The sequence below is a fragment of the Gekko japonicus genome, unplaced genomic scaffold (assembly GCF_001447785.1).
Source record: "Gekko japonicus isolate JY-2015 unplaced genomic scaffold, Gekko_japonicus_V1.1 scaffold802, whole genome shotgun sequence".
NCBI lineage: Eukaryota > Metazoa > Chordata > Lepidosauria > Squamata > Gekkonidae > Gekko > Gekko japonicus.
Genome location: NW_015175994.1, coordinates 714500 through 727661, shown reverse-complemented (window position 1 = coordinate 727661; position 13162 = coordinate 714500). Strand labels below are relative to the sequence as shown.

Sequence of the window (13162 nt, the reverse complement as noted above, 5' to 3'; positions counted from 1 at the left end):
CAGGCCTTTCCCAGTTCACTCGCCTTGGCGGGCAGGCCAGGGAAGGTTGGTGGGCTGGGGAAGGCACAAGGAGGCATTTAAATGCCTCCCCACTCCTTCCAGGGTTTTCCCCAGGTCGCCCACCTCAGTGGGCAGGCCAGGGAAGGTGGGGGGCTGACTCCAGGCCTTCCCTGGCTCACCCGCTTTGGCAGGCAGGCCATGGGAGGCAGGGGGGTCTAGCTTGGGATAGCAGGCTCCCATTACTGAAGTGAAGGCAAATTGCCTTCCCTTCAATGAAGAGAGCATGCCACCACTGCGGAGCAGCCCCAGGGGGGATTCAAACTTTAAACCTCTCTGGAGTTGCGCCACATAGGCGGCACACTCCTTTCATTGAAAGGAAGGCAATTTGCCTTCCCTTGTGATAGGAAACCCCCCCCTTCAAGGGGGGCATTATTATACCCTATGGGGACAGTCCTCATAGAGTATAATTGAGCCAAATAAATTTGGCTAGTCCAATAATTCCTGAACCCCAGTATCATACCGATACTGGGATTCAGGAATATTGGCAAATATCAAAAAAATTTGAGCTCTGTAGATCCAAACCCAAAAAAATCTGATTTTTTTTGTGTGCACACCTCTACAATGACCCTGCACAGGTGAGTATGAGGCCACTGAATGTTTCGTGGTGGACACATGTAAGGCCACTGGGTGTTTTGCTAAGGCTGAGACACAAAAGAGTTCAGGCTGCTTTCACCGGGCGGGCTGTTTGGCCGAGGTAGGGGAACAGAAAGGCACTTGGCCAAACTGAAAGGGTTGCTGGCTGCTTGGCCAAGGAGAAGGCCATCTTGGTTGGCATGGCTAATGGATCATTAATGAACCCCTAATTGACAAGCTAAACGAAAACCACCCTCTCCCTTTCCCCCTTCATTTATTTTTATATTTAAGCCCTTTAAATTTTTAATTCTCTAAATGGTTCAAGCCAGAAAGGGACCTCAGCAGATTTGACTGAAGGTAGAAGGAGAAGGGGGAGTGGAACCTAGCCCAAAAGAATGGAGGCCAGAAATGGAAGGGCTTTGGGCAGCCCCACTGGACCCCTGATTGGGAAAGCTGGAAAGGAAGGGACGAGGCATCCAAGCCAGAGGCACAAAGGAATAGAGCACAGCAATGGGCCCTACTGAGTTGGGGGGTGACCAAAAGCCCAGGAAAATTCGACCATGTCTATGAGCACAGCGCCCATGCTGGTGCACTTGTTCCTCATGCAGCCATTGCTGAACTGCCAGGCCTCAGGCTGCCACACCCACTCCCTCACTGCAGTCCTCTTGCTGCAGCCACCCTACCTGTTCCTGCCCCTGGGATTGCTGCCTGCTGCCCACATTGCCAGGAGTAAACTTTGCCACCAAAGGTGCTAAGAAGGAGTAGAATCCCATGCTGGAGATCATCTGCATCACCAATAAGGCTGCTTGCTGAAATTGGGCCCCTGCAGAATATTGTCATCAGACCCTCTTTTTTCTTGCATTCTTCTCCTTGTGCTGGTCCTCTTCCCTGCCACAATTTTCCCTTGAGAGAAATGGGCCCAGCTGACAAGAAACCCAGGTGGCAGTTCCAATAAGTAATGGGGGACGGACCAGAATGAAGTCTTCAGCTCCATGTCTGCCTGGAGGTTCTGTCCCCCTACAGCCAGCCCAGGTACCTATGCTAGGCCAATCGCCAAGGCCCCTCACCATACTGGAGCCAAGGAGAAGAACAGGAAAGCCTCCCCTTTCACCTGCTCCTGGCCCCACTGCCTCAAAAATAGCTCTCGGTGATTCCAGGTCTGCAGCTTGTTGATTTCAGTGTCCTGGCCAGTTGACATGGGCAGATTCAGGTCTTCAGGGCCTAATCAGTTCAAGTTTTGAATACAAATTGGTAGCTGAAACAACTCTGGCTTTATATGAGCTCCGCACTGGGCCCCAGTTAGGACCCTTGCTGACGCAATTTGACTAAATGTAAGTTTCCAAACCATCTTCCAGGGCAGCCCCACATGGTGCACATTACAGCATCCTAGTCTGAATGTTACTGAGGCATGTGTGGCTGAGGAGAGGTGAAGAGTGGCTACAGCTGGCCACCTTTAGTTAGTAAAAGGTTGAGGCAATTTCAGACATCTGCCTCACCAAGGACAAAGCTGAGTCCAAAATTACTCAGTCTGTGAACCTGATCATTGTGCGGCAAACATCTAGAAGCATTTCTACAGTTTACATATCTTCATGCTACAACAGTGTTGCCACATATTTGAATTTCAACCCATTGTGCACCACCTGCTAGATGCACAGAATCTCAGTTAGGAAAAAGGCCACACTACTCCAATTTAAATGCTTTTGCTACCTTCCAGACTGACAGCTTCATACAGCTTAAGACCCCTAATAGCACAGAATTTAAGAAGTATATCAAACAACATTACCTAAAGAAGTTACTCTCCTCTGTGATTTCATCACACATTCATTGGGCTTTATTTCTCCTTTGTTCCTTCTATAAAAGTAAATTCCTAGAATTTCCTTTGACCAGAGTGATTCACTGATCTTAACAGAAGAAAGAAGATTTGCTTGCATGAAAACAAAAGTCAGAACATTCATTTAAAGTGCTCCAAAAATGTCTCCATTGTAACTTTAACTGAATGAAGCTAAGGCAGAGGACATGCATGGCATTACTTTCTCTGAACACTGTGACTAGATTCACATGTAATGACAGCCCATGGGATGTCATTGTGACCATGAGCCTGGGGAATCCTCAGACTAGTTTACTCCCTATTTCCTTGCATGTGGCTTTTCCCACAGCAATACATAGTTTGTTGTTTTGTCCAAATCATAGAGTGTGGTTTCTTTTCTCTGCCCTTGAAGCCAGGATTCTAAACCACAGTTTAATCCTAGCAGAAAGAAAGAACAAATCACATGTTGCAATTCAAGTGAAATAATAAACTATGGTTTGCTACAAAAGCAAACATAATTTTCTAGATGCACAGAAGGGAAGGAGTGAAGAGTAAGGTGTTTGCTGTGGATTCCCCAACAATTGTTCCCTCAATAACCATAGTTTATTGTTATGAATGAAACATGCCTGCCTGTACATCACTTGGACAAAGCTCCATTGTACTCTAGCATTATCACTTGGCCTTATTACTTCATTGTTACTCTACTGCTGCTCTATAAATCCCTTTAAGAACAAGTTGAGATGACTAGCTGGGTTCCATTTCCTTCTAATAGTAGCAGCAGCTCAATTTACAGCAAGATTTTGCAATAACCACACGTTTAATGCTTTCTTGAGGAATGTAACTTTAGGAAATTGAAACAACATTCATAATCTAAAATGGATGAGACAGTCTGAAAAATCTGGAAAGAGCTGGTACTAGTAAAATAAGGCTGCCATCATATGCACAATTAGACCCGAAATAGGTGCGAATGCCGGGTGGATTTAAAGGACACGATCAGACAACAACATCTGGGAAGCGCCCCGCAGCCATTGGCAACCTGTTCTGCACCACCGCAGAAGCGGAATTAAAAGACACTGGGGAAAATCCGGTAGTTAATGGGTTGTGACGGGCCACGGACGGACTTTCCCATGTCTGATTGCTCCAGCGTGCTCTCATAGCGTCGGTATGGTCTAATCAGGCCATCCCGACTCCGTGTCGTTCCCCCCCCTCACAGTATGCGCATCATCGCAAACTCCATAGGGAGCCCTCGGTGTAGAGGTGTGATTCATTGATCCCTCAGTTAAGTGCATGGGGGGAAATGCATCACCACCCCAACTCACCCGCAGTTGCATCTGATCACGAACTGACGGACTGCACCTGCAGCTTGAAAGGGAGGTGTGATTGTGCAACTGCGGGTCAAATCCCTCCGGAGAAAATAGCCTTGCTCCCCCCCCCATTTTTTCTGGCGCGTGTGACCGCAGCCTAAACTATCTTTTCCAGGAGTCTGAAACTGAAACCTCCTGTGGTAAATCTTTTCAATTATGTCATGTATCCTAATGATAACTTCGGCCATTATGGCTAAGTTCCTACTGTCTGTGTGACGGAAGTGAGCAGTTCACAGGAGAGAGGGCTCAGAGCCCCATATATAGGGAAGAACAAGAGGAATAACAGCACACGATGCTTTGGGCTCACCATTAGCTGAACAGTACGTAAATGGCAATATAAGGAAATGGGCTCTGATGTAGATGGCCCAGGCTAGCCCGGTCTCATTAGATATTGGAAGCTAAGCAGGATCTTGGTTAGTGTGTGGATCGAAGACCACCAAGGAAATCCAGGGTCGCTACACAGAGACAGCCAATGGCAAACCATCTCTGAAATGTTTCTTGTATTGAAAATCCTATAGGGGTCATCATAAATTGAGTGTAACTTGATGGCACTTTCCACCACCATAAGGAAATGGTCATTTGAGTCACCACAGGGTGATACAGAAGTTAAAAAACCCTTGCCAGAGAGATTCTCACCAGCAACAATACAAATTGGGTGATATCAGAATTAGAACCCAAGTGTATCACTACACAGAGCAAATCAGTTGCAGTAGGCCATCACTAACTACCCATATGTGTGCTCTGTGGTCTGAAAACGTGATAACAGAGCTATGTAGGCCCCATGCTATACTGGATGAGAGTGTCTGTTGACCGGTAATTACATCTCCCTACTGGTATTGCACTCTCATTGGCTGCAAGGTTGATCAGAATCCTATCCTCTGTTGTGATTGTGGGCTGAAAATGGAGAAGGTAGGGAGATACTTTTCAGGAGCTCTCCATTGACTTCAAAGGGAATGTTTTAACTTTCACCACCTCTTTTGCAGATATGAAGTTATAGCATCATGGGGATTATGAATGAAGGATGAGTGAGCATAGAATTCTTCCTAAATGTGGCTGTTCCTGTACCCCCAACACCCACACATGCACTGCATGCTTTTGCCCCTTTGTGCTGGTGGCGGTCTATTGGTGACAAGATTCCACTGGTGATAGCATACTACCAGCTCAAAGGAGCTGCTATGTTGCCTCAGTGACACGCACTTGAATGTGAGGTGCCGCAGGGCGCAAATCTCTCCCCTATGCTATTCAATAACTATATGTGCCCCCTTGCCCAGATTATTTGGAGATATGGGCTGGGCTGTCACCAGTACGCTGATGACACCCAGCTCTACCTGCTAATGGATGGCCGCCTGGACTCTGCCCCCAAACATCTGGACAGGGTGTTACAGGCTGTGGCTGGATGGTTACAGCAGAGCAGACTGAAGTTGAGTCCATCGAAGATGGAGGTCCTGCACCTGGGCCATAAGGGGCCGGGGTTGGGCATCAGGTTCCCAGCCTTTGGTGGGGCCCAGTTGGTGCTGGCACCAAAGGTAAAGAGCCTGGGAGTGTTCCTGGGTGCTTTATTGTCTATGGAGGCTCAGGTCACTGCCACAGCCAGATCAGCCTTTTTCCATCTGAGGTGGGTCAGGCGGCCCCATATCTTGCCCCTTGTGGCCTGGCTGCAGTGATCCATGCAATGGTCACTTCCAGGCTAGATTATTGTAATTCTCTCTATGTGTGGCTGCCCTTGACTGTACTCCAGAAATAGCAGCTGATGCAGAACACAGCGGCACAGGTACTGATGTCACTGGCTGCCTATTGAATACTGGATCCATTTCAAGGTGCTGGCTCTTACCTTTAAAGCCCTATATGGCCAGGGGCCTGCATATCTTCGAGACTGCCTCTCCCCATATGAACCCTGGAGGGCACTGTGCTCTTCAAATCAACATCTGCTGATGGTCTCTAGCCCTAGGGATATCTGACTTGCCTCAACCAGGGCCAGGGCTTTTTTGGCCCTGCCCCCTGCCTGGTGGAATGAGCGCCCATCAGAAATTAGGGCCCTGTGAGAGCTTTTACAGTTCCATAGGGTCCTGCAAGACAGAGCTCTTCTGCCAGGTTTTCAGTTGAGGCAGCAGGTATCCTATTCCATCTGGCCTCCCCCCTCCTTCCCCCTATGAGTTATGTGTCTGTTAGAGTATAATTTATTTTAAAGTATTAGTGTTTTATTATTTTTATTGTATGCATTTTGTTATTCTGTTTTTATGATGTAAATATGCACTCAGCAGATTATTATAGGAACTCACCCTGAGCCTGTTTTGCGGGGAGGGCAGTATATAAATGGAAGGAAATAAGTAGATAAATACTCTTACCCTGAAATTCAGAACTGATCTCACCTCACCTAGCAGGTGTATGTTGAAGACAGGACTGCAGATCACTAATTACATTTTTAGCCTGCTCTTCTAGGAAAGAAACAATTAGAAAAATAGATATATAATTTGCTAAAAACAATAATAATTGTTATAAAAAGTGACAAGCAAAACATAATCCTTCAGTGCTAAATAGTAAATAAAATGTTGCCTGGTGAAACTTTCTTTTTGATAGTGCTGTTCTAGATGGAAAGATAATCTCCTTGGATGAACATGTGCATAATAAAGCTGAACATAGAACCCATAAGATGGAGGCATCTTTTCCAGTAACAATGTGCCTCCATTTGTTTTATCCTTGAGGATTTAAAAATATTGGCTGGGATCCAAAGATCTACTTAAACCCATGCAAGGGTCTTGCAGAAGTCCAGAGAACATTTAATTTTCCCTGTTTTGAACAGCTGACTTCCATACCACACCACAGACTATTTCTGAAATCACTTTTGAGAATTAATGTCACAATTCTTTGGATCTTGGCCATTGTTAATGACTTTACATCTCATCACAGACTTTAACATTATATATTGTAGTTATAAATTATTGTCTATAATATTAATGACCAATTTAGAGGTAATGTTTGAATTTATCAGAAGCTATTTACTCCCATCAGGCTATTAAATATCAAACTGGCTGTTCCATATCACTGAAATCTATTGACTCCCATCAGGCTACGAAGTATTAAACTGGCTGTCCCATACTAGTAACTGGGGTGGATTATTGGAAAGATAACTCATATATGACTTTGATAGTCATGAATCAGTGCTTTTATCAGTGAAATAAACTGCCGTATTATATATCTGACCTGCATTCTAGAATTCTAGGTAATTGATGCTGCCAATGAGTAATTTATGAGGCAATAACTACCTCATGTAAAATCTTGCAAGTCATTTGTCCAGCAGTGTATTTAATGTCAGATTTACTCAGTAGCTAATATGATAAATGAACACCTAAGTCTTCAAGAGGATTCAGAGGGCTTCTAGCATTTTGAATGATTTAGTTAAAACACGAACTACTTAGCTATCAAAAATATGTGCTATCTATGCAGCTTAAATGAATCCATAAACCATAGTCTAGTAACTAGTTGCATTATAAATGACTCAGTCACCCCACTGATGGCTAAAGAAATGACATTCAATGAATATTAAAAGTGATATGACACAGAAGATTGTTGAGCATCAGGCTTAATTTACTGCTATAGAAAAAGCTGAGCTTCTGTGCAAGTGCATGAGTAATCCTGACTTACAAAACATACAATAACAGCCGGTGACTTGTGAAGCTGGTGGAGCTTCAGTGTTTGAGCACATGCCCCAGTCACCATACCCAGCTTCCAACAGTGACAATAAATCAATATGAGTCCCAATGGAAGTCCTGTCTATGTAATCATTCTTTGGGTTAAATGACCTCAAGGCCATGATATGAACAAACCAGGCACCAGTGCATTAAGGGTGGCCAACGCCCATTTTCTCCCATTTGTATTTTTATGTCACAGTGTGCAGCTTGTAATTGTGTATGCACATTTTTCATAAGTAAAGCACTGGACACATTGAAGGCATTGCATAAATAAAATGATGATGATACAGGATGCATAACTTGTGTGTTCTTGGATGTCACCTGCTGTCCATTTAAAACTGATAGTATGGCTAAAATTCCATGAAAGAGCAATTGATAGTGCCAACAGAACTGTAACAGTGAATCCAGGTGAACACCTAAATGAAGCAATCCAGACTTATGAAGCAATCACTAACAGAAAAGTATTTCCTGACTTTCCATCCTTCCTTCCCCCATGTATGTGGTTTGTCCTTGAGATCTGTACGGGAAATATCATAAATTCAATGTAGTTGGTTGAGCCAGCTGTGGCCCATCCTGGGTGCGACAGATCTTGCCATTGTGGTGCATTCCCTGGTAACATCTAGATTAGGTTATTGCAATGAGCTCTACATGGGGCTGCCCTTGAAGACTGTACATAGTTTTCAGTTGGTACAGAATGCTGTGGCCAGAATGTTGACTGGAGTAGGTCACTGGGACCATATCACTCCAGTATTGTTCCATCGATACGGACTCCCAGTTTGCATCTGAGTCCAGTGCAAGGAGCTCGTATTGACTTTTAAAGACCTGTATGGCTTGGGGCCAGTCTGTCTTAAGGACCACCTTGTTGTTGTTCAGTCACACAGTCGAGTCCGACTCTTCGCGACCCCATGCGAAGAACCACCTACTCTCATATAAACCTACCCATCTGCTCTGGTCATCTTTGAATGCCCTGCTTCAGGTGCCCCCACCATCTGAAGCGAGATGAGTGTCAAACTGAGAAAGGGCTTTCTTGATTGGGATTCTAAAACTTCCTTCCCCAGGTAAACCTATCTGTCTCCCTCTATTGTTATCTTCCACCAGTGGGTGAAGACTTCTTTATTTGGCATTCCCCCCCCCACTAACTGTTGTTGGCACTCTTTGTATTGTTACATGAGTTTGAGAGTTTGTGTTTTATTGAATTGTTTAAATATTTTATATGCACTTTATTTTAAATGCTGTTTTAAAGTTGAAATGCTTTAATGTTGAAACATTCATCGTTTTGGAGACCCTATTTGGGTAGAAAGGAGGCACAGAAATGTTTTAAATAAACAACTAAGATATCTTGATGTTTCAGTAGTTTTCATTTGCCATTTCCAGGTCCAACTGATCTCAGTATGAAAAGGCAGTTAGCAACGACTTCTGGATCTTCCAGTAGTACCAGCTCCAGACCTCAGCTGAGCCCAACAGAAATCAATGCAGTACGGCAACTAGTGGCAGGATACCGAGAATCAGCTGCATTTTTACTGCGTTCTGCAGATGAACTAGAAAACCTTATTTTGCAGCAGAACTGAGACACATGGCCATCCTGCTGACCTAGGTTTATCACAGAATTTCCACTAATGGCATTTTGAATTCCCAAAGCAGATCTTTCAAACACTACACAGTCCTGTTGATGACTTAATTACCATAATGCCACATTTTTCTTGATGTTCTTGGTGTGCTAAGGTTCTTCAAGTGAACTGGGATCTCTAATATTTCTGAAATACTTAGATATATCCAGCCTATTGCTTTATGTTTGTTTTCGTGTGTCAGCATCAATAGCAAAAAGTGGCTAGAAATATTAACTTTTTCTAACATGGATGAAAACAGAAGATACTGGGGGTTCAAAATTGGTCCAAAATCCAAGTGCAATATTAGTGGAATGTGCTATTGACTCAGTGGACTCAAAGCTGCATTATATGGCAAAAAGTTGCCAAATGCCCTGTTGTTAACAGGATGCAATTGCAATGAAAAGGATCTTGTATTTTAAAGAAAATGTAATTTTATAGGGAAAACAAGACAAAATGTTGTTCCTCATTCTAAATTGATCATTTTTACTTTGGTAAATTTGTCACTGATTTTTCAAATAGTGTTCTGAGGAGTTATTGATAGTCTTCTTCTCTGAAACTCTATCCCCTTCACCCATCCACATCCGCTCTACAGCAAGTACCTTTTTTGTGCTGAGCAGCCCATTCCCTGGTGGATCCCTACATAAATATCACTGGAATGCTGTCCAAAGGAAGTAGACATTTCCTGAATTCACACCACTCTCACCTCCATTTCATAACAAGTTGCAGCTTTATTATCAACTAATTAGGATGTGAGGGTTATTTTTAAAAGACATATCATTAATTTTTTTTTTTAAAGGATCTCTTACAAGCTAGCTCATTTAACTCCAGGATTGCTGCTGCTGTCTTGTACAAGTCCTTCTGGTAGTGAATGGATGTAGATGATTGAATGTGAAGAGGTTGCAAGTGACAATCGGAAAATTTGCACTCCTGTGTGTATTTATTGTTTTTCTTTTAAATTAATATGTAACTGAAAAGGGCCATTAACACTTCTGGTGTGATTTTTATAATGTTAATGCTGATCTAAAAAACTGTACAAAAATGTAAAGGATACAGCTGCCACTTAAACAAGGCTCTCAACCCCGGATGTTGCCCCACCCTGTTTGTTATTTTAAGATGTCAAATAAACATTGATGGCGTTTTTGTTGTGCGCTAAAGAAAGCTTATTTTTATGTATTTATAGAAAAGTATTTTAGTTTATGCTTATTGTAATACCTGTTCTGTTGTTTAGCTTTTGTTAAATAACAAGTTCCTTGTGCATTCCTGAATTTGCCTTATTTTGTGTACAATTTTTTATGTAATTTGGTTTTTTGATGATGAGTTTAAGGCATCGATGATATTTTCTATCTACTTGTTACATATAGTTTTTCAAGTAATGACCGTGATTGTGACAAAGTAATGTGCACTTTTTCTTGTAACTGTGGACATTGCTATGCTTTTTTTCCCTTTAGTGTTTCTAGAATTACTGTTGCTTACAATTATGTTTAAAAAGACAACTTTTGTGATACTGTTGGTGAATATCAATGTTTTAAAAGCCTATTGAAATGAGTGTTTTGGAGGTACTTAATTACACAAACCTTTCTTTTTTGTGAACTTAAATGTTCACAAATTTAAATAAAATTTTAAAAAATGAGGGCTGGAAAAAAATCCTCTGTTTTGTTTGGGTAAATAAACATCTGTGTTTCAATACAGGCCTGTGAAACAATATTTTAGCATATGCAAAGGGCATTCTTTTTATAACACTGATCACATTTAAATAGGAAAATTCAGCTTAAAATCCAACTTGTACCTAATGCTACAGATAATTTCTAAAGTAATAGCATTCTGAATGGGTAAACTATTTTTGTCTGTGTGTGTCAAGTGCCATGAAGTCCCAGCTGACTCATGGTGACCCCAGCAAGGGGCTTTCAAGGCCGGTGAGAAGCAGAGAGGTGGTTTGCCATTGCCTTCCTCTGCAGAGTCTTCCTTGGCGGTCTCCCTTCCAAGTATCAACTCTGCTTAGCTTCCAAGCTCTGATGAGATTGGGCTATACCATGCCACCTTCCCTTCTATACTATTTAGATAGTACATGCAGTGTAAGGGCAGGGGGCTGCTCTACATAAATGTTGAGCGCCATATTGCCTAGAGTTTAGTTACGACTGAGCAACTTCATTTGTCTAGTGAAATATAGTTTTCAAAAGACTTAATTCTGTGTGATTGTCATACAGTGTTGTTCTACTTATGTAAGAGGCTGCAGACTCCTTGGGAGGGGCCCTAATCACGTTCTACAACTGGAGCACAAAATAAGCATAATGCTGGCATTAGAAATACATGACCATCATTCGTGGCATTAAGACAACCTTGGCAAGCCACTCACCATTGTAAAGGCTAGCTTGGCAGAACATAACAGAAAGGTTACAGCAGATGTGCTTTATAGGACATCAGAGAAAAATGGAGATGGCTTACCACCATATATTTGGACAAATCAAAATATCATAAGAGAATAATGGTACATGTAACAGATGGAAAGGTCAATGTATTTATATAATACAATTTTTTGACAAAAAATGACACCATGTACAATGAGGAAGTGTAGCAAAACCCATCAACTTCTATGCCTCTACAAGTTTCTATCCAGGAAATGTGTAGGCTTAGAAACTCTTTCTTGCCATGATTCGTGCGCCTTAAACAACTGTGTGATAAACAGAAATTCAGCAAGTGATGGTTTGTTTTCCACCTGTGAGGTTTCAAAGCATAAAGACCCTCCCCAGAATGGCACTCTTAGCTACGTGTTGATTTTTAGAAAGTATTTGGATGCAGACCATTTTCAGAAACCAACACAAATATTGTGTCTGGCCTGTGGTATTCAGAGGTAGCAAATGAACTTCTGTTGGCATCCTCAACAGTATCTCCATTAAACTGTTTCCTTTCTTCATTTTCATTACACATTCTGAGCAACACAGGGTGATGTTTTTGACCTACTTACAGCTGTGAAATCGAGGGTAGAATTTGTGGTAATGGAGGACAGTTTCCAACTGAGAAGCGCTGCTGCTGGCCTAACTAGCAGGAAGCTACACTGGAGTCCATTTCCTGGAGCCAATATCCACGAAGCAGAAATGACAAAGAGGTGAGTAACATGCAGGTCAGTCTCCCAGCAGATATAGCACAGAGCAAAATGTCATGGTATGCTTTGTTTATGTCACTGTTTCAGGGAATCACAGCAGCTGCCAACTAAATGGATCCAGAAGGATTATTATTGCTGTCCATTAATCCAGATTTAAGCTACAATACTAAACACAGCTATAATGGGTCCAAGCATGACATTGGTTTCTGAGATATGAAGATCTTTATGCATGATAGTTAAGTTGCTTCCTGCATACAAAAAGTTAAACAGTTCTTAGGACAATTAATAGTTGGACAACTGTTTCATAATGGTTGACTGACAGAAAAATTAGCTCATTAACTGAAGCTGAAGAGTGAAACATAATATCTGCACAATGACAGATTAGTGTGTTTCTGATTTTGCTGTAAGATCACATAAGCATTCAGAAGAGTTGAGTTTTTGTTATAATTTCTGAGAACACTTACCACAGGATGTGAATTTTCTTAATTCTGTTGTGGATACTTATTTTTATAAATGTCCAGACGGGGAACCAGGGGAAAGGCTGTCAATGGCAGCATATCTTTGCCAAGAAACAACCCAGAAGTGATGTCATGCCTCTCTTGGAATAGTTAGAAACTCTATAAAAACTTTCTGTGCTGTTTGGAAGTTTTATCAATCCTCTCTCAGAATTACGCAGAAATTCTATAGTTTTATTATAGAGATATTCCTTAGCAATAATGTCATTCCCCTCTAGGAATTGCCTGAAACTCTACAGTTTTACTATTGAGGCATGGTGTCACTTCTAGGTTTTCCAGCAAGTGATGTCATGCTGTTGTCCCAACAGCCATTTGGTGGTGGGAAACAGGAGCTGGTGGTGGGATCATCCATTCCCATCAGGGGGCTGGCATCCCTGGTGCACACAGAAATAGGGAAAAGCACAGTTAGTAGGGATGATTTCGAAGGTCTCTTCCCTGCTGTTTCAA

At 42.4% G+C, this 13162-nt stretch overlaps 1 protein-coding gene across 1 annotated transcript in view; it reads left to right on the top strand.

The window, feature by feature from the left end:
* NOL4 (nucleolar protein 4) overlaps nucleotides 1-9061 on the top strand; it is a 46934-nt gene extending 37873 nt beyond the window's left edge. Inside the window, exon 6 of the mRNA XM_015426395.1 lies at nucleotides 8868-9061. Within this exon, the coding sequence (XP_015281881.1) occupies nucleotides 8868-9061 (194 nt within the window). The remainder of the gene's footprint in view (nucleotides 1-8867) is intronic.
* The last annotated feature ends 4101 nt before the right edge of the window (nucleotides 9062-13162 follow it).